We start from the raw sequence: 27185 nt of genomic DNA on the forward strand, positions 1-27185 counted from the left end.
TGAGTGAATGAATGAACTGGGTAAGTATACATGCACAGCTATACAAATGGAAATACTTCAAGGCGCTTACGGATTAGGAGCCATGCATGCACAACACGCTGAGAAAAGACAAGTGACAATATTTCCTGAATATAAGGTACTGATGGCTGACAGGCGTTCGATGCATGGCCACGGCCTGCGCCCTTGTACCCCGAAGCCTTTCACGCTATCCCTTGCCACTCCAAGGATGTCCAATGATGGTTCAAAGAATTGTTGCACTGAGATCCAGCCCCTTTCAAGGACAATACATTGAAGAGCATTACGTTTTGGTAATAGTAATGCTTGTTCATGGTGCTCTAGGGCTATACATTAAAATTAAGTTTATCATTATATTAAGCACCATGTCTACAAAACAAAGTTATTTCTTTCAGCCCTGTTTCCTACCCTGTTTTACCGTTTTTGTGTAAGGTGATTATTATAAAGAAATCTTGCTCCCTATAGCTATAAAGTGCACCAACATGGATTCCAAAGGTAGAGTACCACTAACTAAAAAGCAGACTAAAGTTAAGCTAGCAACCTGTGGCAGTGAGCACTCTTATTCAAGAAAGCCATCAATCCATAAACTGCTCTTCCCATATTCCGATGGCGCCAAGGAAACCTTGCCACCGGCTCCAGCTCAAATCACGCGTTGTGGAATTACAGCTAATAGTATGGTCACTAGTCAAATAAAAATACATACAATTATCTAAAATCTAGCGAAAAAAGAAGTCACTGGGGCAGTGCGGTTTTACGTCACTATTAATGTGAATTCGACCACACAGTCCGGGATCAGTTGCAAAACTTGCACCGTGACCTCTTGCAGACTTGCAGAGGCCAATTCCCTTTCTCATGTGTGTGACTTGCATCTCCAAGATGTTGCAATGTATGTTTGTATACAGGGCATGTAATCACAAAGCCACAATGTATGCGCGAGTGCGTAATATGTGTGCAGCACGCAATGCAAGCATTGTGCTAACATAGGATGAGAAAATAAAGCATGAATCATCAAAGTATACGAATAGCAAGCAACTGAGCAGATAAGTTACAACTAACTCAAGTTTCCAGTTGCAGTGGATGCCTTTTAGCATTCTAGCTAGAGCAGTAACCCGCGATTTTAAATTGCGCGCTCTCCAAATCTTATTTTTTGTTAACAAGCCACAGGTGGGATGATGTTGGACTGAACACTGGTGGATGTTTTCTAATTTTACTCTGTGGTTTTCATAAACATCTGGTAGCTGGGTGCTGTAAATTACAGCCTTTCTTTGTTCACTTTCATTCTGATCTGAATGAATAATTGTGGGTTCAAGCCTGTAAGGCTGTACAAGCAAGAACAGGCCCCTGCGGTCTGCAGATATCACAAAAAAGAGAATCAGGAGGAATCCTGCAAGGAGAGAATGTGCACAGATAAAACACCCGACGACAAGGAAACCCACACAAAACATGGAAAATCACCACAATTTTCGCAAATGGTGCCTAAATTAAATATGGTGCTCAGAATAATTTTACAGGAAGCAATTTCTTTAAGAGCCACTGTGCATTAACAAGCAAAAAACAGCTTGAAAAAAAACGCCCTCCTGGCTCTGTGGGAAAAAAAGATATGTACACACGTGTGCAAACAAACCGTGCCCCGCAGCATTAATGATTAGCTTTCCTTGTTAAATGTATCACAACAGTAGCCCAGGAAACAACCCCCGGAGAAGAACGCGCACCAGGGTAGTAACAACAACAGTGACGCAGAGGGCACTGCCAGAGAAAAATATAGACATTGTTACTTCTTAAGGTGGCCTGGTTACTGAGGCACTAGGGTAAGGAGGAGGGATAGTAGCAAGGAATATCTAGACCAGGGTTCTCCAAACTGGAGGCGGGCAAGGAATGTTTAGACTAGGGGTCGTCAAACTGGGGGGCGGGCAAGGAATGTCTATACCAGGGGTCTTCAAACTGGAGGCGGCAAGGAATATCTAAACCAGGGATCTTCAAACTGGGGGGCGGGCAAGAAATGTCTACACAGGGGTCTTCAAACTAGGGGGGGGGCAAGGAATGTCTATACCAGGGGTCTTCAAACTGGAGGCGGGCAAGGAATGTCTAGACCAGGGGTCTTCAAACTGAGGGGCGGGCAAGGAATGTCTAGACCAGGGTCTTCAAACTGGGGGGCGGGCAAGGAATGTCTAGACCAGGGGTCTTCAAACTGGGGGGCGGGCAAGGAATGTCTAGACCAGGGGTCTTCAAACTAGGGGATGTGCAAGGAATTTCTAAACCAGAGGTCTTCAAACTGGAGGTGGGCAAGCAATGTCTAGACCAGGGGTCTTCAAACTGGGGGGGCCTCAAATGATCCCAGGGGGAACGCTAGGCTCTGGCAAAAAGAAGCATTATGCTGATAACAGGGCTTTGTTTTAAGCCGGAAAAAACAAGCCGTAGTAGGTCGCTCTCTAATGGGCAATCACTAACGAGTTTTGTCATTTATATCCAAGCTGGGAGTATGTGTCAAAGGGGAAGAGACCCCAAATACTCTTCAAAACCTCCTCCCCCACCCCCAATAATCACACTGTGGATACTTTGACACTTTGATCAGAATAGTAGGTTTGGCATCATTTATTTGATTGCATTTTTAAAAAAGTTACATAACTAAACTGCAATGTTTAAATAAGTCTAGACATATTTAAACTTTGCTGATTTAATAGAAAAATTGTGAAAAATTTGTCGAGGGGCCCCAAGATTGTTTTTTCACTGTAGAGGTGCAGCAATAATAAGTTTGAAGACCACTGGTCCAGACACTGTCGACGTTCTCAAGGAAGCATGGTTCATGCATAGTCACTAGATCTCAGGGGGTACAGGGCACTTGCTCCTGTTTCACTGTGTGGAGCAGGATGTCTGGACACAGTAGGTAAGGTACAGGTTCTAGTCTGCCCTACTGGAAAGGGCTATCTGAGATGTGTGTAAAGTGGTTTGTAGAAGTTTGCTCGGTTATAAGAAGGAACCTGGGGCCAGAGGGTAAGGCGACTGGCACACTGCGATCGGGCACTAGGACTATATAAACCGCAGCACTGGTGACCTGCCTAGTAACAAGGGTGAAAAGAGTATGACGTTCGAATGTGGTGTCCTTGTGTGATCACAGCCGGCAGCAGTCTGACTTCACCCCCATGTGGACTAGATTCCAGTGGGTGCTCTGTGGCTGCACCAGAGGGTTGTAAGTGGCTCAGGTCCCTGTTGGCACGTGGCCTACAGCTGCAGGGAGAGTTCCCCCTGGATGCTTGCTATTGGCACAAGGGCATCATAAGACTAACCATATAAACCCTTTACTAATGGGAATCTGTGGTCATGGCATTCTTATCTGTTGGCAGCAGAACATTGACCAGAGGAGGGAGTTCCCTTGCAAATCTTGCCACCGTCCCACTGGTGCTGCAATAAATTAGACAGAGAAATCCTGCATGTCTGTACAAACCAGGGCCTGGCTGAGACCAAGATGAATGCCCTCCCTTGGAAACAATGGACCATCTGAGGTGAGGAACACGCAGTCTGTCGGTGCATCAGCTCAGTCATAAGGCCTGACCCTGAAACATCATCCATGGACATCAAACAACAACAACATCAACCTCCAAAGTATCCCACCATCCACCAGGCGTGGGCCTGCACAGTTCTCTTCCTTCGCAACAACTACACATGCAGGTGGAGGGGCCCACAACGCGAGTCACTTACGTTCTGAAGCACTCCCTCATTGCGCCACGGCCAAAAGGCTGGAAGATAAAAAAAACAGAAGGCACATTAAAGCTGCCTGTCAGAGATTCTGCTTGCACCTTAAATGAAAATGACTGAATGCCAAACAGAGAAATATGAAATGTATGTTATAAGACTTTGGCAGGATGTGTTCTCTCTCATTGACCCCAGTGATTTCCTGCAAGCTTGCAGGGGCTACAGGTGAGACATGCCTTCATGATTTTTTTTAAAGATAAATCTTACGATGTTTCCTTACTGGTTCTTCCTAAATGAAACGTCATCATGGCATTGCACTGATTTGAAAAAGCCATGGCTGTGGTGTCCCAGCTCCCCACTTTCTGCCATGCACTGTCTGTGCTCATGAAAAGGCTGCTTTTGTCAAGCCCATCGGGGGCTTCCCCTTTTACAAAACAGCCTGTAAGAAGCTACAAGTCCCCACTGGGACAAAGTCAGGACCCTGTGACCTCCAGAGCACATGCCAAGCAGAAATATGTTTTGCCAGAGTCTGGTAACTTGAGGTTATATCCCATTAACTAAGCCTCCATGCCACCTGTCCCCTCTTAAAGACACATACATCCTAGGAGAGTTAGAACTTAAGTAAATGTTCAATCAGGTCAAGGCAGCCATAAATATAAAGTGCAATGATTCCAGGAATCCTAAAAGACATCATGTACTTGTACTTTCTGGCAGACAACGCTGCTTGGCATGGACTTCTATCCTGGGGTGCAACAGTGAGGGAGGGGTTCGAGTGGGATCGCCCTGTCTCATTTCTTTGCAGTCTCCTCCGCCTGCTCATTGTGATCTCCCAGGATAAAAGGTGGGGCAAGCTCTGCACAGGCCGAGAAATGACTTATCGAGACACTTATCGAACTACTATGGATGGAAACAACCACTCTAAGCATCTCACGTCTCTTCTGCAGAGCAGGTTCCATCTCTGAAGCAGAGCTCCACACAAGGAGCGTATCCTGGCCAAGGATTCCCGGCTCGTGGCTCCTATAGAAATCTATCCTACAAAGATGAAGTCTATCACTTGACCTGCTAGCTTTCAAAATCAGCATTGGTTTTTTTTTCATTTAAACCTTTTAAGCATTCTGACACCTCCCTATGTAAGGCATAGCAACCATCCTGCAATTCAACACCTGCGGTGTGGTAGCCAGGGCCGACTCCAGGACGGTGCGATCGGTGCAACCGCACCGGGCACTGACTTGGGGTGGGGGCACCTGTTTGCAAGTATATTTTCCTTTCAAAAGCACCTGCTGCAGCGTTCCTTGCTTCCAGTCATTTTCAGGCATCAATAAACACCTCAAGATCACTCCAGTGATTAATGTTCCTGCTGGAGAGCGATCGTAGGTTTGTCTAGAGGAAGTTTTAAATCATAGTATGGTAGTGCAGTGGGTTAATATGCCTATTGCACAGAATGTGTACCGTGCAGATCACAAGTGCATATAATGTAAACAGGTTAGTGGGTTACCACTTGTGCCCCAGGGATCCTTTGTTACTTGCAGTTTATAGGTTAAAATCTTAATGTAGCATAGTGAGCTACTAACTGTCATCAAAGAGCTGCATGCAAACTGCAAGATATGTATTAGTGCTTTATGTCTTTTTTACCAGTCTTTCGTTATCCTAAACTGGCAAAAAGGGTTCATTTGGGTAGAAGAAATCAATCTTTATTATTAAAGAAAACCCCTAATAATAATGATATGTTTTTAATTCTGAATTTTTGCTTGTCCAAACCAAGGACTCTTAAACTATACAGCCTACCAGTATAGATGACATGTGACTCCTACACCTTGTAGTCCTCTGTCTTATGTAACATTTCCCATACACTGATTTACACATGTATGATTGTCTCTGTGCCAATGTGTGTGTGATTTAAAGTGCTCTGGCACCCTACAACGGTATGAGTGGCGCTATAAATCTAAATCAGACTGAGAGAGAGTGGTTATAAAGACTTGAGAGGCACTGTTAAATGGTGGTAGTGAGGGAATCCGTGGTAGATGTGGTCATTGGGGGGGCGCCACCAAACTTGTCGCACAGGGCGCCACCAGTACTAAATTCGGCCCTGGTGGTAGATATATATATATACACACACACACACATATATATATATACACATATATATATATACATATATATATATATATATATATATACACACACATATATATATATATATATATATATATATATATATATATATATATATATATATATATATATATATATTTTTTTTTATTTATTTATTTTATTAGGAAAGCTGAGGGCCGGAGCCTTGTGAAATGTTCAGGATATCTACATGGGGTCAATTGACAAACTAACTCAAAAAGGAAATTCTTTACACTGCCTTTGGTTATACCAAATATTTGGCATGGCTTCAGGCACTGTGGATCCCCTCTGGCCACCTCCGCGTTGCGGCATCCTCAAAGCCTTGTGTCAGCTCGCAGAAATTATATTAAAGAATTTACAAGTCTTCATGCTTACCTGAGCTGCCATCTTGATAAGAACTTGGTCTTCGACCCACTGCCCACTGACGGCATTGTACCTACAACGTTAAAATGGATTCTTGTCATTCAACCATAGAAGGAACAGTGCCACTTGCATGGCCATCGAGACATCATAGCAGTTTTCAGCGACAGTAAGGTCCGCATTATACGTGGCTGGAGCGGTATCCTTAAAGGATACCACTCTTGCCATTCTATGAAACCTGGTGTTTCCAGGCCCAGGATTACCGTATCAGAATGCAGAAGACTTGGAAATTCTGGAACTGGAGACGCAAGACCTCGAGCGTTGTTGGGTGCCACCATGGCCCACGTCCACCCTCGTGCTGCACCAAGGGGGAGCATCAAACGTTTCCTCCAGCTCTTCCCTCAGACAGGCTTCCCCCCAATGCACCCCCAAGCACCAAGGCCCTGAAAATAACCCGTGAGCACATTTACCATCTGTTTGTTCCAAGCAGGTAGAAAGCAGGGGTTGGTTTGGAACAGCTATTTCCTGCAAGAATGGGTAAAAACATGCTGAAATGGACCCGGTATTCCCAGGCATGCATACTACTCCCCACTCTGAAAGAAATACTTTGCAATCCCTGAATTTATGGCACGTGTGCCAGTTGGAATAAGGGGTGCTGGCCTTCCGGTATACCAACACCTCATCCTGGGAACTCATAATGGAGGACTAAATGTTTAAGAAGAACCCATCTTTATAGTAGTGCTCATATATTTCATGCATTTCTAGTATTTTGGGGTGCAAAGAAACAACGGTATCCGTAGCAGGATCACACAGTCAATATCTGCCACCAGTAGACCTTACAAATCTACTGCACGCTCATCACTATTTAGCCTCTATCGAAGAAATACATCGTTCATTAAGTCTCTGTCACAGACAAGCTGCAAAGGTTTTAAGGATTTCTTTATTATTTGCCACTGAAAATGGCGTCCCTTTTTTACCATGTCCCCCATATTTTAAATTCATAAGAACTTGAACAGTTGTTTTTATTTATTTTTTTAAAGTAATTTGATTTTCTTTTAACGGAAATTCGGGTAAAAAAATCCAGTTTATCCAAACCGTTCCTAAATTTCAAATGGTCAGGCTTTATTCCGAACAGTTCTTTGCACTCTGGGGCCCTGCTGGTGGGATGGGGAGGCTTCCTGAGACAAGGGCTGCTGGTACTTTGGCTACACCTGCACAGCCCTGAATTCACAAGGGGCTTCATAAAAGCTAAAGGTACGAGGGGAGCTTGTGCTGTACTTTCATAAGGACCAGAGGGCGACATGCAGCGCCACTGCCTAACTAACCTTGCAGCTCCCTGTTACTCCTAACCCTGGCGAAGTAACACTGGTATCCTAGCGCCTGGATATCCTCACGAGTGACAAGGAGCGCTCTACAAATCTACTGACTGATTGACAGCGGTACGGCAACCGCTCACTACAGGACGGACAATGCAGCGCGTCCATTTCCAGCTCCCACGTGCCAAAAGCTCGCCTTCCTGTGAGCGATGGGGAGCCCTCGGGGGAGCCTGCACCCAGGGTCGGAGGCCAGGGCCGGGGGCTGCACACGAGTGAGAGACGGAGCTATTCTAGGCCTGTGTGAGACAACTATAGGACGGTGAGAAACAGAGGAATTACAGACATACAGACCCTGCTTCTATTTATATTACACTCGGGGTGCGGTGGGGTTGAGGGCTGCTGGATAGAGTACGGACACATTTCCATCCAGACCAGACCACGTTTCCTCTGACGAAAACTTTCTGAGGGCTCTTAATGGGCCTAAAAAGAACCGTGTGTTCCAGCTGCCCCGGTGAAGGATGACCCAGCCTCATGAGGGTGGGCAGTCCTTCTTCAAGAGTGGGGGTCTCCTGGGTGGCTCAGCGACTTGATGGCTCGCTGTGGACGTCTGCCTAGCTCTGCATGCCATATGTTCAATTACAAAAAAGTGGTAAAAGAAAACTTTCTTTCGAGGTTCATCAAATGAGCAACTACTTAGAGGGCGTAATAATAATTATATTTACAGGGTTTTGAGGTAAAAAGTTATACAAAGGGATAAGTTTTCCCTTGGAAGTAGTGTGTCTCTTTGAGGGGGCAATCTGCTTTAGGAGGATAGCATTTTTAGGAACTAGCCTTCTGTAGGTCGGAACTTCATTCTGTAGCAGGGTCAGTAAGTTTTTGGGGCTGTCATATTTTGGGAGGCACAGTCATTCTTTAGGTGAAACTGGCATTTTTTACACGGTCATACTTCTTGCGGGCATATACGTGTATGAGAGTGTATGTAAGAGCTATACATACGTTTATGCATGTGTGCACACTTTTAAAAAAAATGTTTTTAATTGACTGTTTTTCTACGCCTTTCTACCCCTTTTCCTTCTTATATCTCATAGTCATGATAGCTCATTACTTATACACGTTTAATATATTTAACGAATTCACATTATTTATATTGTAAACATGCCACAAAATCTAACAGCTTTTCTTTCTGTAATCTTATTGAAAATATTCTGCTATAATTTTGTTCTAAATTCCAGACTTCAGTCATCCTTTTCGAAAAAGCTAACCGTTCTACTTTTATTATTTTACTGCACTAAATCGATATGATGGATTTCTAGTAAGAAAGGCTGCTTGTGGGCAGGCAGTCCACTGCGGGGAGGACAGTTTTTCTGTAGCAAGGCTGCAGTGGCTAGAATGGACAGTGCTTTTTTTTTTTTTTAGCTTAACCACAGTCTTTTTTAGAAGCAAAAAAAAAAAAATCTATTATCTCTCAGTTACTCTGATCCGCAGTGGCGCTGGATGTGCTTCAAGTGAAAGTTAGAAAATGTGCCTCTATTCAAAGTTTTACTTTAGGAAAGTAAACAGATCCAATGTAACAAGATCGTATGCCTATGAAACCAAGCTTTGTGAAAGAGTGGTATTTTTGTTGCCCGGTGTCAGTGAAAAAGCAAACTTGTTGGCTGAGACAGCGAACATGGGCATGACAGAAGCAGGAGAAGAGGATGAAGAAATCGGAGGGAAGTTGATTTGCGTATCAGAATAACCAACAAATGTCATCCACACACACACACACACACACATATCACGGCCCTCAGGCTCCTGCTGAAATGCGCCTTGTGGAACACGCGTTGGACCGAAGCTTGACCTCTGGCAGGAGTCTCCCTCTTGATCTAGCTGCGGACAGCTGGTGCGGGCAAGGCAGGACCTGAGGAATTTGTATAGTATTTTGTTTGCAATTGACGGCTTCTAACCTTTTAAAATGTGATCCTTCTGAGAACTAATTACTGAAAACTGTGTTGAAAAATGGTACTCAAGACTATTTATTGCCCAGCATTATGGGCCCACTACCTTCCCCGGTGAACATGGTCAAACATCTAGGAAACAATTTAGGGCTAAGTTTTCGTTTGAAGCCCAGATCTGTAAAGTCAATTTCACTTGCTTCTGGCATTTAAAATTCATTAAAAAAAAAATTGATAAAACAGATATGACCATTCCATTCTCTCGAATTTCCACAGTCAAATATTTATCACTCTTATCCAGCTGCAGATGGATCATGCTAGTGCATGCAACATAGCCCCCGAAAGTTGCAGGTAAGGCAACTGTAAGGGGTTCAAAATGCTGCTGCTCGACTGGACACCAAACACACAATGAAAGACCATAGTACCGCATTCTATTCCAGCTCCACTGTCTTCCGCATGTATAAAGAATTCAATTTAAATCTCTCACCATCTTGTTTAAGATGGTGTCGTTGCCACGCTTCCTGTACGCTCTCCAGAACACTATGGATTTAGTCCCGGCGCGCTACTTTCGTGAGGTGGAGAGTCTACAGCGCCGCCTGTTCTGGGACGGGAGGCTGCGTATTGCCCTGGCGAAGTTGACGCTCCCATGGTACGACGGGGGGATTGCCCTCCCGGATATTAAACGGTATTACTGGGCCTCCCAGCTAGCTGCAATTAATCATGGCCTTTACGGGCCCGCCTTAAACCCGGCATTTGAAATGGACAAGATGCTCCTGCCTGGTGGCGACTATAATCGAGCGCTCTACTCTGGCGCGCCCGACCCCCGCCTGACGGGACCTACGCGTGTCATGGTGCGAGTATGGCACGCGGCTAATGCAGCTATGGGGTGGAAGGACCGTTTGACCCGGGCATCACCGTTGTACGCGTCTGAGCGATTGGGCTCCCTGTGGACCTCGAAGGGCTTCGAGAAGTGGGACACGATAGGCATCAGTAAAGTGGGGGATCTCTGGACGAGGGGGGGCTTTAAAACATTCGAGACGCTGCAGACGGAGTTTCAGCTGCAGGGCAGTGAATACTTTCGGTACCTGCAGGTCCGTCACGCACTGGGCTCCGTCTTCTCAGACGTCGCCTCCATCCCGGAGTCTTCCCCCCTGGAGGATAGAGTGCTGGATGGCCACGTTCCGGACAGCACGATCTCCCTTATTTACAAAAAATTGATTAATGACCGCTCGGGCTTGCTGGCTGGCCTCCGCGAGGCTTGGGTTGCCGATGGGCTGGAGTTGGACGACGAGGACTGGATTTCCGCGGTGGCCTCTCCGAAGGAGGTGGCCATACCGGCTCACCTTCGCTTCGTCCAGCTTAAGGTACTCCACCGGGTTTACATGAAGGGGCCAAGGCTTCTGCGTATGGGCTATGCTGAGGATGGGTTGTGTAAGCGTGGGTGTGGTGCTTTGGCGACTTTTTTGCATATTTTGTGGGAATGCCCGAAGGTGGAGCGATTCTGGCGTGGTGTACATGAGGTCCTGCGAGTGGTTACGCATGTCGCGCTGCTGCCTGAAGCGAGGAGATGCCTGCTGAATGTGTGGGAACCAACTGACTACTCGGTTCCGCAGACGCGATGGGTGGCTCTGGGATATATGATAGCTAAGCGTGACATTGCTCAATTGTGGGGATCCCAGAGGCCCCCGGCGGTGCCGGCCTGGAAAGAACACATGGATTGGTGCATGTTCCGAGAAAAGGTGGTGTATGTGGCGAGGGGTAAGCCTGGGGCATGGGTGAAAGTATGGGGCCCCTGGAACGCCTACCGCGGGGGTATCTGCGCGCCACCACTGCTGCCTGCTGCCTCACCAGCCCCGTCCCCTTAGTTGACTCCTTTCCCTAGCCCCGGGCACAGAGTTCCCCCAGTCCTCGATCTGTTCCCCTTCCCCTCTTTAGACTCCTGTGGATGGCGGGGGTCCCCCATTCGGGGAGCACGTGCTGTTACTTTCGATTGCGGGTTGCCTTGCGGGTGTGGTTTTTTCGTGTTGTTTGTATAAAATGAAACCGTATTGTGGGGTCAGAGCGATGTGGCCCACGACGTTGATACCTCCTGATTTTGCTTCTCTGCAACGCCAAGTGTTTTTTGAACGTATGTCATATGCTCCTGCCATTCTAGCGGCCGGCCGGAAGGTTGTAGGCCCATACTTGTATATTCTTGAGATTGCAATAAACGGTTTCAAAAAAAAAAAAAAAAAAAAATCTCTCACCATCATTCACAAGGTGGTTTATGATCAGGCTCTATCTTGTTTTACAAGTAAATTTAAGATATACAATCCGTCTTGTACTATAAGAAAATTTATTTTGGAAGTCCCCAAGATACGCCCACCTTCTTATGGTGAAACAACTTTTAGAATGGAATGCCCACCCTCTCTGCGTTGTCAAAGTTCATTGGTCTTGTTCAAAGGAGATTTTTTTTTAAACTCTCATTTTGGGCTGCATACAATCGGTCTTACTTTTTTTTTAGCTTTATGTGGGGATAACTCTGTTCAAGGCCAAGAAGGTGAGGTGTTCATGCGCTTAAGAAATACACCATAGCATAGCACACCACCCTGAACCAAACAGCAAGAGCCAATGCCTGGTTCCAGAAGTTTACAGACCTGTAGCGAGTCGCGTGCTCGGTTTCAATGTCCTCGATGTGAAACTGGGCCCATGGATCAGGCATGTGCTTGGCCCGCTGAATGGCTAGCTTCCATGTCTCCTGTAGAAGTCAGAAACTTATGATGAAGGCTACCAAAGCAATACAAATGCTAATTTCACAGATGAAAACGTCTGTTTTGTTCTGCTGCCTCAGATGTGTCCAACATTAGTCCACCTGGCAAGAGCCACGTCAAAGTAAATTGGCCAAAGAGGGTTGGGAGTCAAAGCAAGATTTTCAAACTATCCTCAAGAAATAAAATTACAAATAACCTAATGTCAGGCATTTATACAGACAGTGGTCCCCTGAAATTTGGACGAGCTCTGGCCTTTGTGGAATAAGGTTGGACACCCTTCTATTAGTACTCTTCTGAAATCATGTTAGTTCTTCCAAGTTCGACATGCATAACTCACTGAAAACAAAGACTTGGCTTTTTTATGGGGGACTGAATATATAACAAAGGCAAATTTTATTTTCTCCCACCAATTAAGGACGTGTTTTGGGAACGTCATATTGAGGTCATGGGAGCTGCACCTAATGTTAGGAAGTGCTGCAGCACCCGCATGCTCCAACTACAGGAGCAAAGGCAGCGAAGGGAGGGTCACAGTTTCAGCATCATCGAAAAGAAAGGTGCCCAGCACCACCAACTGGCATTGGCAATACAGCTGAAAATCCAAAATGATATTTCCCCACTTGGGCTCTCATTCTGAGTTGTGCGGAGTGGCAATTCTCCATGTAGTCTGTGGAATTACCATCCCGCACAATTACACATTTTTCACTTGCCAAAAGCACGCGCAAAATGTGGTCAGAAAACGAGCCTTAAATTTGCGAATAGCATACTGTTTGGACCCATAATTCTAGAACGGCATGTTACTCCCCATTCTGGGCCCAAAACGTGTGGTGGCGGTAACTTAAGTGGAAATACTGCCTGGAATCCGTAAATGAGACTTGGGAGTACCACCACAGCTACCGGCAACTTCGGAGTGAGGGCCTATTGACCAGGTTTTCTTAACAAGAATTGTGTTGGCTTGATTTCTTTATAACCATTTTAATCGAAATTCTGATTAGCGTAAAAGCCAAAGTAATACCATTTTCAGGGAGTAAGCTTAGCATATAAACAACATGTTCTACATAAAAAAGTACTAAAGGCATTTAAAAGCAGTGGCCCCCACTATGAGTGAACACAATACATACAACACCAGAATAAAAATGGTCAGAGCCATGTTGAACTTTCCTATGTTTGACTGAATTTTACCTTTAAAGTAATTTGAAAACGGAAAAAACTAAAATCTGTTTAAAAGGATGATTTACTTGCAGGAGAATTCATTAAAAAGTAATGCCAGAGCTGAATCCGAGAACCACTTCCGGCATTTAAATTTGAAGGGGAGAATCTATAAATAAATAGACAATTCACACTAGAGCACGATATCGATTTGAACTTATCCGCGCTCTTTTTAGGTCTCGGCTGCGAAAGGCTGCGCTTGCGCAGTCTCGCTCCGAGATTTAATGAGTTTGAGTGACTTTGAGAAGAGGGGCTTGCACCCGCCCCTCTTCTCTCCTGTTCTCCATTGGCTGGCCTCTTAAATGCTGGCCAGCCACTGGAGAAGAGGTCCAGTCACTCCGATTATGCCCCGTCCTTTTCGGATCGGGGGGCGTGTTTTTTGCGAGAAGTCTCAGGGAGGAGACAACAGCAAAACACGCCCCCGAATCCGAAAACGACGTGGCGTTTCTCCGAGGCATTTTTTCTCTGCCTCGGAGAAAGGCGGCGGTGCACCGGGGCGGCCTGTGCTCTCCATCTCCTGCATCCACGGGCTCGGATCGGAAGCACCATTTGGATTGTGTAGTAATTTCCTCCAGGGTTGTGCGGGGCCTATTGCGCCGGGGCTGCGAGCAGGGCTATTGTCTGGGATCGAGAACCGCCGGACTAAATGAGTGCACCGCCTCCATTTTGAACCACCTCAGAAAGCCTTCTAACCAGGGCTGATGAATCCGATATATTTAAAGCCCACCGTGCCAGCCAGGCCTGCACGGGAGGCAGTGTGTCTGTGTGTGTTCAGCTGGTGACACGCCAGCCCTTCCTGCTGATGCCCGGTTTGTTGCATGCTCAATTTCTACTGCCAGCTGCCGTTTGTCTGGGTGCAGTGTCTTTCTTTACAGTGTTCAGTTAAGGATGCTCGCTTTACACGTGACGTCATCATATATTTATCTTTTTTTTTTTTTTAAGTTAAAAGGGTCTCTTTGTATGGACTGTGTCAGGGGCAGGGCCGCCCCCTTCCCGCATGACGTCATGCCGCTGTGAAGGAGGCAGGGAGGGGATTTTTGATTTGAGGGACGCTTGAGAGAGCTGGCTTTATGGCGAATGGACACTTTGTTGCTGCTGGACAAGCTACCAGAGAAAGCAGGGGAGGAAACCTAGAAGGTAAACTTTATTGTGCCAATGTTTGTTTCACAGACCGAGATAATCCTCTGACAGGCCATGTGCTGCGTGTGTGTGTATTTTTCTGCCAAACCTAGAAGGTAAACTTTATTGTGCCAATGTTTGTTTCACAGACCGAGATAATCCTCTGACAGGCCATGTGCTGCGTGTGTGTGTATTTTTCTGCCAGGTAGTCTGTGAGCATTCGCAAATAACTGTTGTACGTACGGTGGCTCCATCGCGCCTACTTGGGAGCCTGGGTGGGTGGGCCGTCGTGAGCGTGGCAGTAAACATTTTACAGGAGTAAAGTGTTCAGTTAAGGATGCTCGCTTTACACGTGACGTCGACCGCGCCCGCATTCCAGACCAAAAAAAAACCTCGCGAAATAGCTCAACCACTTCCTTTACTCTGCTCCCTAAACGTCATCATATATTTATCTTTTTTTTTTTTAAGTTAAAAGGGTCTCTTTGTATGGACTGTGTCAGGGGCAGGGCCGCCCCCTTCCCGCATGACGTCATGCCGCTGTGAAGGAGGCAGGGAGGGGATTTTTGATTTGAGGGACGCTTGAGAGAGCTGGCTTTATGGCGAATGGACACTTTGTTGCTGCTGGACAAGCTACCAGAAAAAGCAGGGGAGGAAACCTAGAAGGTAAACTTTATTGTGCCAATGTTTGTTTCACAGACCGAGATAATCCTCTGACAGGCCATGTGCTGCGTTTGTGTGTATTTTTCTGCCAAACCTAGAAGGTAAACTTTATTGTGCCAATGTTTGTTTCACAGACCGAGATAATCCTCTGACAGGCCATGTGCTGCGTGTGTGTGTATTTTTCTGCCAGGTAGTCTGTGAGCATTCGCAAATAACTGTTGTACGTACGGTGGCTCCATCGCGCCTACTTGGGAGCCTGGGTGGGTGGGCCGTCGTGAGCGTGGCAGTAAGCATTTTACAGGAGTAAAGTGTTCAGTTAAGGATGCTCGCTTTACACGTGACGTCGACCCTGAGGTTTAACAATTAGGGGTTAAAAAGGGGGTATTAAGGGAATCTACACTGTACGTTGTGTCGTAGTCTGCTGACGCTGAGGAGATGGGGTTCGGTCCAGCAGTGAGATGCGCCCGTGGGGCCGTGGGCACGTTACAATGGGCTTTGCTACTCCCAGACCGTGCTCTCTGGTGTTGTGATCCCTCTCCCAGGAGTGATCCCTCTCCCAGGATTCATGACGATTGCTCATCTTGGCGGCTGACCGTTCACAGGCGCCCTCACCCGAAGCGTCTACCACCATGAAGTCTTCTGTGATGTATACCCGCTCCCTACTACGCTCACACACAAAACCTACGTCAATATTTTTGTACCCAATGAGCTTGCTTCATGCGAGGCACAAATAGAGAGGCGGGAACATTCTCGTTTTTAACTTGAGAGTTTACTATGTATATTGTGTTCCACGCGGTTTGCCCTAGAATCTGTGCTCCCATCAGCCACGCGTAACCTTCCAGATGCGTTCGAAGGCATTGGGCATTGCAGCTGCACTTCAGCGACATGTAGGCACTATGGAAACACTGAAACACGTTTTGATAATATGACCGAAATTAGCTTACATGTTTTAGACCAGGCAGTACAAGCAAGCAGCATCTATTCTAGACCACATGTGTCTCCCATTAACCCTTACTAATCCAGTCAAACCGTGAGGGGGCGGGGCAGGGGGGTTGGGCTGGAAGTGTTGAAGAGCTGAAACCTGATGTTCCCTCCCTGAAGGCAGTAAGAATCGTAATGCTTTTGTGCACCTCCGGTGATTTGCGGTCTTGTATTTCTTCCACAACTATGTTGCCAGTGCCCAACCACCCACGGCTGGGCTTGCCAGGAGCCTCCATGTCCCCATGAATATCACGTTGTTTCAGCCCGATCGAGGAGACTTTCTGACTACATCTTCCAGAATGCATTGTGCTAAATGAAAACACAGGCCTAGAAACAGGGTTTCTGTTTCACTCGAACAGTTGTCTGGTAAAAAATCTTTCAAACACACCAAGTGGGGAGACATCTGTTATGTATGTTATACTCCCCTCTGGAATGTGTGTGAAGCCTGCATGTTACAGGTTTGATGCCAGGCTCGGTGGATTCAGCCTTTCAGCTTTCGGGGTTAATAAAGTGAGTGGTATTGTGTACACGTGGTATGTACAGTGACTCGAAATGTGGTAAAAAGCGCTATGTAAAACATTTTATCGGTATTAATAGAAATCGAGGCACAAAGGTGTGAGGGTATTGAACATGTGGTGTACAGATTCAGTAGACTCCCACCACAGGCACCCAACCTGCTGAACTATCTCCCCTGCTTTACGATGATACTCCAACCTACTTGGAATACAGAAAGTTAATGGGTACAACCCGCATCATGGTTTACCAGCATTTTATGCCCCCCAGCGGCGCATAATAATATTGCAAGCCCCAAAGTCTTGTGTAGGAGGCCACATGTAATAATATCCTTTTAATATGCAAGCGGGGGCATTTCATCCCACTTAATAAGTGGTTTCCGTATCTGTCGAAAGAGTGTTCAAGTTGCCCCATGTCAGGATTGAGTAGTTTATTCAGTCCTTCTTTTCGTTCCATTCTGAGACTTAACACGCCCCCGAATCCGAAAAGGACACTCCCTTTCTCCGAGGCATTTCTGCTCTGCCTCGGAGAAAGGCGGTGGTGTCCCGGCGTTGCTCCCTCACCTGATCTCCTTGTTTTTCTTTGTTAAAGGAGGCATCACTTTCCTGTCACAGACGCCGCACCTCTGGTCCTCTCCCCCATCAAGTTACAGACATACTTAATACGCGCAGTGTCGGATATTGTGGGATGGCCCAAGACCTCATGAGTCATATTTTAACTCGGCACGAGATATTAAGGAAAAGCTTTGAAACCACGGAAATGTCACACAAAAGCACACATGCTTGTCTGAACTTTGCAGCTATGGGCCCCCGGCCATGGCCTTCTTAATTGACTCCGCCACATCATTGAACGATTTTATCCGTAATTCTACATTTCATGAAGTCAATTAAACAAAGGAACGTAAAATGTATCAACGCCTCTAAGCCTTTACTCGTATCTCCTCGCCCTCCTTTCATCGGAGAGCTTTCCCATTTTTTATCGCACTGTCCTTTGCTGACTGCGCTGTTTAAGCCCAAACCTACTATGATACAAGCATTTACAATGCAACGGTCTCGGCATTGTTAAAGTTAGAGCTATTGGCATTGCGCATGACAATGCCGTTTCATTAAATGTTTTAGAAACATAAACAAAAATAATGTCATGAGCAATGCCAATAGCTCTAACTTTACCAATGCCGAGACCATTGCATTGTAAATGCTTGTTACTTTAAAGGTAGAAATCTGCCCAACATAAATATTTTGGGAAAACTGCATTTGGGGGAACATACAACAAACCAATGAAGCTCCACCAGCATAGTCAAAGCAGTGAAACAAACCCAAATAAGGCATTCACCCCAGCGCGCCAAAGAAAGGTGTTAATGCATTAGTTAACAACTCCCAAACTGCGGTTGTAGACAGAGCTACCAAGTCAAAAGAAGAAAGATTCTCAAACATATTTTTGGACAGGTCATTCAGCAACCTACAAAACCCAGAAAACAGGTGACCCAGCAACCCCGAAAATCACCCTTTTTGAATACTGTCACCTACAGGTGGGAACCTCATCAACTTACAGTCAGAGTGGTGGTTACACTTTGCTTAATGGTGTGCGCTAAGGTCAACTCTCAATTTTAGTGGCCGGTCTTATTCTTCAACACCAATGCTTCCCTTTGCTCACTCCCCCATCTGCCCTTCTCTGGGCAAGTGCACTTTAGCACTATGAATATTGAGAAAGAAATCACTAACTGACCAACTGGACTCCCTACGTACAGGTTGATGTACACATCTTGTAGATCTTCCATTCATAAGAAACGCACGCCTTCCAACCGTGCTGACTGTAAGTCAAGAAGTTTCCACTGTCGATGGCAGGGAGTACAAGATCACACTTTTGCCTATATGTTCCATCCAATGGCTACACAGAATGTGCAAGACGAAGGCTACATTGTGATTACAAAAACAAGATTTACTCAATTTTGTGAACAGTTTAAGATTGCTAGTAGAAACAAAGACTTATTTTTTGCAGACGGCGAATAATAATTGAGTTTGGTAGAACCTACCCGACCACGATCAGTCAAAGTGCCATGCTTAGAGGTTTGAGGTTTGCCACTCTAAAGAATACATGGAACACGTTAAAGTCATGCAAATATCAAGACAGCCGCCAAACCACTGTAAATCATTTACAAATATCTGCTAGTTGTGACATGCTCAAACAAACGCACTTTCCATTTCTTTTATTTGTTGTTGTTATTTTCAACAATAGTTCATTAAATCAAGACATCCAATTAGAGAAACAAATTTTACCGCACAAACAGTTACTACAGCATGCAAATTGGGAGACAAATAGTAATGAGGAGTTTGTGTAAAAGGCATCTATTGGCTTTTGATGATTGACTCTCACTCAGGGACCTCAACAAGAGCTCAGAAGGAACTCCACGTAATCGTGTTGCCTTTAAAAGGAGATCATTGTTTCAGTGATCTTATGCAAAATGGTATATTCAGCTGCACAGGGCTTACTTACCCAGCTAGGCCAAGGCTCGTCAAGCCATCGCAAAGCAAAAGATGGGTCACTTTTTCGACTGAGCAAAAAATTTGCAGATCTCTACCGATATCCACTACATGTAAATTCTTTTCTTGCATTTTAATTACGGACATCCTAAGAGTCTGACTATATCTAGTATTACTTAGCGAGTCCAGTCCTAACCCCAAATGTTTGGTTTTGTGCAGCAACAAAGGCTCAAACGTTAATTAAGTGGTACCCTGAATCCAAGGCCGTCTCTGATATAGAGGGTAGAGTTGAAGCAAGAATAATATATATAATTGTTTGCCATGGGAAAAAATGGACCACGGAAAAGAAAGAAGCAGGTGTGTCGCCGACTAAAGAGAGATTGCTGTAAGAAAAGCATCGCACAAAGGATATAGCATGAAAGTTGAGAAGTTCAAACACTGCCCTCAAGAAAATAGCCAAGAAGAGTGTGGCCTGTCTGAAGCTTTTAGGGTGTACTCAGTTGTAAGAATAAAGAGGAACATATCATAATACAATGGGATCGTGTCTTTTTATCAATAAATTCCCAATTGATTGTGTAAAGTATATCGTATAGATTTTCACAGATGGAACATGGTTGCAGCTCTCTTGTATTACTGGTGAAGCAATTCCCTTGTCATATACAATATCGCAACGTGTTCTCTCCTATCCAATATTAATTTCTTTGGAACTTCAAAAGTAAACCAGTGGGCATAACCATTTTTATCTGACAAGAGCACATAAGTAAGTCCCCTTAAGTTATTACGAAAATGGAGTAAATAGGATATGTCGCTTCAGTTTAATTCAGCAGGATTTTCCCCTTTAGAGACCAGGGATTTCTATTTATGGATTCACTACTGCAGCATTCATCTATGGTTTCCCTATTAAGTGGAAATGCAAACTATTCTCATTCTCCAGACGTCAATTACTTGATACAGGATCCACACACAGCAATGTTAGTATCATCAAGAAGGAGCATTCACATTGATTTGCTTTTTGAATCTCTTATGTGTGATATGGGTAACTGCATGGAGGGAGTTTTCTGATCTATACAACTGACATAAAGTTCTGGTTAGCAAATTAATAAAATCCATCCTCGATGACCTGAGAGGAGAACGTCCTTATTCGAGCGACGCAGTATGCATAGGCAGGGGCCTTACAGAGAACCCACACTAGAGCATGTATATACAAAAGGTATGCAGTTCCTAATAGAAAGAAAAAGACAAAAGACAGATCCTAACTGTAAGTTAACCACCAGTACAATGTAGGAGAGTGATCTCCTTGTTGGAAAAAGACCCTCACACACCTGACAAGAAGGTGTCTTGCTTCATCATCGGGTCTGCTCCTACTCGGGCCGGCGCTGCCGATTAAAGTTTAATTAGGGAGAGAACCAACTTCATTAAAGTCATTTTGAGTGGATTATTTTTCCCTATTTTAATTTCACACTACACTTTCACTTCACCTACACCAAGACCCTTACTCGCACTTCACCTGCCGGCTTCGGAATAAAGATCTCCGTTGAGTAGGCCCCATCACGGGCGCCTGATCGAGCATTGCAGCGCCGGCCCGAGTCTTTTTCTTTCTATTAGGAACTGCATACCTTTTGTATATACATAGTCTTTGGGGTACGTATGCTGGACCTTATTACAAAAAACCCTCATTTTTGTTTCTTCCCCTCGACTTGGTCTCCAACCCACCCTAGAGCCCCATACTCGTACGAAAGCCCTTAACAGATGGCCCATTTCTGCCACCTATCGTAGGCTAGGCCGGGCTGGAGGCATAGCCTGAGGCGGGTGTAAATATTATGGGGGATCTTTTTACAGGCGGTGAACTGACTTCCTTCCATGATCTCAGAGAGACTTATGACATACCAGTGGTGCACTTCTTGTTGCACGGAGCCTTGATGGGTTGGGTTTGCAAGTAGTGGAAGACGGGTTCCTCTGAACCTTTTGAACGTGAATGCCTCCGTTATCGCCTCCGTTATCATCTTATTTCTGGCATGACTAATGCGATTACTCTATTGTACCGGGCTTTTATAAGGGGAGCACAACAGGGCCTCCTGCCCCTACGACTCTGGTGGGAGGCTGACCTGGGCCCAGTGCGGTGACATTCTGCCTAGAAGTCGATACTGACATCTACCCCCAAGGTATCTCGGAATGCCAGATTCAAGCTTATTCTTCTTTCTGCATTGGGCGTACCTCACTCCCCAAAGAGTGCACACTATGTTCCCCGGGGCGTCGGCGGACTGCCCTCACTGTCGTGCACTGGAGACGGGGTTCTTACACATGGTATGGTCTTGCCCAACCCTAGCCCTGTATTGGGCTTCGGTCATACTGGTAATACAGAGGGCCACGGATAGGAAATTCGAGTGCACTCTGCAACTTTGACTACTGGGCTTACCTGCTCCTAGCGTGGTTCGCAAAGTGATGGATCGATTTACGAACTTGACCCTACTACTTGAAAGGAGACAGCTAACGAAGAGTTGGAAATCCACCTCTTGCCCTGATTTGGGTGGCTGGAGCAGGAAACTGACCAAGTGGGCGGACTACAAGAGAGAAACGCTGTGCAGGGAAGAAGCTGGGGGAATGCAGTGAGTTACTTTGCTGCCCTCCTGGGATGCAATTCTGGAGGCTTGCCCGCATTTAGATAGTCAAGGGAGAATCAGGGACACAGGCGTTATCCCCTGTGTCTCCTCTGTCGCCTGCCGCGTCCGTATGCTCCGCTACTAACCCCCCTACGACTAGCACTCCCGCTGCCTCAGTGGAGCAGCGCCGGGTGGCTTAAAACGGATTTGCCTGTGCGCTCTCTGAATGGTGCAGCTGAATGGCATTTTTTAACCGGGGTGATTGAGGGATGTGATGGTCACAGTCGCACGAGCATGCTTGGGGTGGTGCAGTGAGACCAGCCCCAGGACTGTAGAGGCCATCCCTTGTGCATCTTTAACTATCATTGGCCAACTTGGTCTCCAGTACCCATTATGATGGGACTATTATCCTGTTGATTGTTATTCTGATGTTGCCCACCTGCCTCGTTAGTTGGGATTGTTTTAATTCTCATTTTTGTGTATCTTACTTGTGTGGTTTCTTTTTTTGAGTTGTTCTTTCACTTAAAAAATCAAATAAACAGATTAAAAAAAAAAAAAATTAATAAAGTCCATGATGTAAGGTTAGACTATTATGAATATATCCACTTTCATGCTCTACTTGCAGACCAGATGACACAGGGGACTACCTCTAATTTAGCCCTGAATAAGGACACTGGAATTGACATGAGATGGGTCGAAACTAGTCCATATCTCTTATGACATTGAAATTACATCACCACGAAGAGAACTGTGAACCCAAAATCTGTTATCCTATAAAAATACAAACAATGCTCATAAATGTTTTCATCTTGTTAGGATGTTTATCTTATGCACCAGACTCCAAACAAAGTGCCACTCCTGCCCCTTTTGGGGGAGCACTTAATGCCATGATTAATAATGAGATTTAAAAATACCAGGCCTGGACTTTTTTTTAAACTAAAATAAAGATTCTTTTGGTATGAAATGGCAACACATTGTATGCTAGTTGAGGATGTAGCATGAAATGTTAACTTCAGATATGAGGTGAAAGACACCAATGGCCAGAAGTTTTGATGGAGCTGAGAAAGTGACTTTTTGCTAACCCTTTACCTGTCAATAGTTCCGAAATGTATGTTTGCATTGACAATCTGTTATCGCCTCGCTGGTGGCACTCTCGATGGCTGCCTAGTATTACCCTGCTGTAGCACTAGCCTCGAAGGGCGAATCTTTTGCAATTCAATCTCTTGCTTAATCTTTATTTTGCATAACAGTTACCCATTGCGGCAATAATGCACACCCCTTACTTTATAACAGGCATTTATATCAAATAGGCCAATGTCGTCATTTCTGCTATATGAAAGGGTGGGAAAGAGCAGAATGACTGGGTGACGGAAGCCTAAACGGGGAGAGAATGCCGACATCTTATTGCCACGTACTGCCAATGACAGTCTGAGATGCTGGTGGAAGGATCACACCATGGCCCTAGGCGGTTAGTTTTCCTCAGATATTTCATGATAAGTTAAAGGAGACAAAAGTACCGTACTCACCTGACGTAATAAGGTCTCCACTTCTCTTCCTCTCCTAATTTAAAATATGTGGCATTGGACGTTCCTCTTTGTTTGTACTGTAAAGTTTGTCTGCGCTGGATGTAATGCAGCCAAAGACAAAGGCGCGTCCCTCTCATACGCCCTGGTCAAATCACATACAGGTCTCTTCCTTGAGTCGAGGACTTTTCCCGGCCTGTGAAACAAGCACCTTAATAAATGCCCTTCTTTCCAGAAGACAGGTGAATACTTCGTAGGCCAACTCCCCAGAGGACCTTCTGACACTACAACACTTTCACTGGTGAAGACTGTCCCCTCCCGGGGTTATTGGTAGAATATGTGTCTTAGGATGCTGTAACACCTATAAAATATCAGATTTTTTCACAGCAGACTGGGGGTTAACCAACATCGGACCACAAGTGGAATATAAGTGAAGGTGACGGTGCATAAGTCTCAGGGGTGGCAACACAGAGATTTGGGCGTTGCTACCAGTTCCGCCCTGCGTACAGAAAAATCAATCTCTACAATGGATATGAAACCACAAAATTTGTCAGGACGTGGTAGATGGAGGGTTGGGGTAGTAAACAATATTGATCGCGAGTGGGGTGTGGCTTGCCAGGCTCTGGAACGGTGGCATTCTTCATAGTCTGATTCCACCCGGTATCCGCTGGTCTCAGTCGGCTCACAGGCTTGGGGTTTCAGTGTGCAATGGGCACCTGGTGCTATGGGGGTCTCGTCTGCTCTCCCTGGGGTTCCCGATGACCTCATTAGGTGCCATTTGCCGATGAAGGCAAGCTCCACACGAAAACAACGTTCAAGGCCGATGAGAGGGAGGGTTAGCCCTAACAGCTACATGAACAGAGCAGGGCGGCCTTTGTGACACCCTGGAAGGAGGCCGACTGGGGCTGCACTCCTGTAATTCGCTTTGTGGCTGGGACCCATGGTGCACGAGAAGTGAGGAAGGTGCCATTGAGGAGTGTGTGGTGCCAGTAGGCCTGGGAAGCTTTGCCCATGTTTAAGTGCCTGGTCTGACATACTGGGAGAAAGCAATCTGGGGTGCATTGAAAACAAGCATTGGAAATGCAATAGGTCTCGCATTTGCTTATGTTAGAGCTATTGGCGTAGTAAATGGCTTTTTACATGACAATGCCTTTTATCCATGTGTTATGGAGTGTATGTGGTGTGTAGCGAGTGCCTCTTTGTCTGCAAAGTAGTGATCTCAGGGCGGTGCCTCAAAAGCGTAAACACTAGCCCGGGGCGCAGTTCCCAGGCCGTGACGCTTGCCTTGTTCCCCATGGCCGCTCGGCTAGGCATGTCAAAATGCCCGGGGCCTGAATTACCGGCCCAAATCGCGCCATCCACAAACTCGAATGGTGAAGGAAAAACTGAAAGCAGTGCGATAGGGTGGCCTAAACACCTATGGCACCATAGAAGGTGAAAGAATATGATAGGTCCGTGCTTTCCCTGGAACACATAATAAACCAGCGGAAACATCCCTTTTCCATCATTCTTAAACGTGATTTAGAACCAACTAATTAATATGCAGTTATGGTAAACTAGCTGTTTACACCCGCTGAGCTGTCTCCTTATACACTATGCAACATATGGCCCAAGAGCATACACCGCAGCCTGCAGGAAATGAACAGCTAATCTTCCCCAGCAGAGGTCATCCCATGCAGGCAGGGCCTGTAACCCCCATTGGCACTCTACCTGGATGCAGTCCCCACTTTCCTCACATCCAATCTGTCGTGGAGCATGTGGTGCCTGGCAATACAAACATCAGCCACCGGCAAACCAGGTCCTATCCCCTGCTGCGGTGCAAAGTCCAACCACTCGCGCCCATTCTTTATCACGCCCACGCGGTGAACTCCACTACTGCCTATATAGACTTCCGTGCAGTACCCGAAAGTTAGACAATGGGGGCCTTGGGCCTTAGACTGGAACACAGAAAGCGGCAGCCACACAGTGTTACCGAGGGCGAACCCGGGCCGCAGTAACGTGGGAAGAAGCTCCACCCGAGTTACCCTACATCTGCGCATCACAGACACTTCGTTGCTGTGCCCGGTTTCCGCCCATTGCAGGCCCTGCTTTTACAGCACTTAGCAGCCTGCCTGGGTGAAACCCGCAACCCTGGCGATATGTAATAACCTTGTGGGCTCTGTTACCATGCCCACATCATCACCATACTGCCAGCACACTGCTGAGAGCGAAGGATCGAAGGAAAGGCGACTATGACTCACGACTTGCCCCCTTCTAAATAAGCCGTCTCGTGGAAGGAGGGCAACCTCTAACAGGGCCCGGACCAACCGCGGAACTGGTATTACAAGAATGTGTCTTCTACGTGAAAAAGGCCCTAGTCTGCTACAGAGTATGTTTCCCACTGTAGTAAATGTGCCCCGCCGGAGAACGAGTTACTCCTTGATCTTGACATCAAAATTTGTATACAGGGGAAAAAAAACACAGCCGTCCTGTTCCTGTGGGCTCTGGGTTGACTCAAACACTGGGTGACATCCAAGCAATTGTCCATCATGCAGGGCATACAGTGGTGGGGCCATCCGGCGGCAAGATTATGGCGGAAGTTCACAGAAGTTTGAGGCTGCTATTTTATCTACTGTGAAACAGGGCGTGTGTCACGAACTGGACACCCGAATAGCGGCAAACTCAAATGCGGACGCAGGTGGGGAGGGGCCACACAATTTACCCACACAACACATCCGCGGAAAAACGCGCTACAGGACCTCCATAACAACAAACCCCACAGGCAACCGCTACGCTCAAGGTAAATGACATCCCAGCTGAAACAATGGCTGAACGCAAAATCACGGGCATTGCAGCACATTATTTTCAATATTGTATTGTTTTCAGTTATCACCGCTTCAAAGCCTGCTCCTGCAGCTCCCAAGCTGCTCCACATAATAAGTTTCACTGGGCATCAGCAAAGGGAATTAATGATAGAACGCCTCACTGTCCCCCCTCCACGCCGTGCCCCTAAAACGGCCAGGGCAGGCCCAACACACTTGATGCCCGCGGTAAGGAAACGAGCCACGCAGTCCGCCTGAATGGTTCCCGGACACACAAACCCACTGGGACTCAAGACGAGAGAGCAGAGCACCACAACGTGCTGCAGAATCGGGTTTCCGTTTTGGAAGAAATTCACCCGCACACCAACAACGCACAACTACTCTAAAGTCCCCATAATATCGGGGTCACTACCGGGGCCTCTCGCACCACGCCACCACGGCTAATACATGGTGCAGCCTAAAGCCACCAAGGCTGAAGGTACACCGAGCAAGAGGCAGGGACGACACACTCAACCCTGACTCACCTTAATAACCCCGACGGACAATGACGGCACGACGACGACCCCGGCATGACTGGACATCGTGTCCAGGCGGCGTGTCCGGCGCAAAGCCCTCTTTAGGCTCCCAAATGGTAATGGACGGACGCGAAAATAGAAACAACAAGCGCAGCCGAAGCGGACCGTGCAGAAAATGAAAATAAAACAGTGCCAACAGACTTACAAAGGAGACCGTGTAACTCTGCCAGTAAACGATCCAGTCCGGGTGGGCAGGGCCAAAAGTGGACAGGGCGGTAACCAGGAGGGACTAAGAAGCCTCCTTTACAATGAGAAGCCAGCGTTTACCATGCACTATGACGCAAGCCAATAGGAATCATGGGCGGGACTTCAAGTCCCCTTCTAAAAGTGTATCGATCGCAATAAGCCTCGCAGAGCGAGGAGCGCGTGCGCGCTGCAGCACTAGGTCGGCGAGACCTAAAAAGTGTGAGAGACAAGGGAAACCATCTTGGCCCCAAAGGAGATCAAGGGAAAATAAGGAAGGCAGGGGAGATATGAAGGATTTGTCTCTCGCTCTGAGTCTTCATTCTAGGTTATCGGAGGAAGAAACAGT

General features: G+C 46.4%; 1 protein-coding gene across 9 annotated transcripts in view; it reads right to left on the reverse strand.

The window, feature by feature from the left end:
* Positions 1–27185, reverse strand: part of EEF2K (eukaryotic elongation factor 2 kinase) — a 220552-nt gene that overhangs the window by 149006 nt on the left and 44361 nt on the right. For 5 of the 9 annotated variants that reach the window (XM_085629050.1, XM_085629045.1, XM_085629046.1 and 2 more), the window contains exons 4-7: positions 18707–18757; positions 12082–12182; positions 6211–6271; positions 3712–3749 (exon numbers count right to left, since the gene is read on the reverse strand). In XM_085629050.1, the coding sequence (XP_085485176.1) occupies positions 3712–3749; positions 6211–6271; positions 12082–12182; positions 18707–18757 (251 nt within the window). The remainder of the gene's footprint in view (positions 1–3711; positions 3750–6210; positions 6272–12081; positions 12183–18706; positions 18758–27185) is intronic. The other 4 variants (XM_085629051.1, XM_085629048.1, XM_085629049.1 and 1 more) reach the window with 1 other exon arrangement.

Source organism: Triturus cristatus, chromosome 10 (assembly GCF_964204655.1).
Source record: "Triturus cristatus chromosome 10, aTriCri1.1, whole genome shotgun sequence".
Lineage (NCBI taxonomy): Eukaryota > Metazoa > Chordata > Amphibia > Caudata > Salamandridae > Triturus > Triturus cristatus.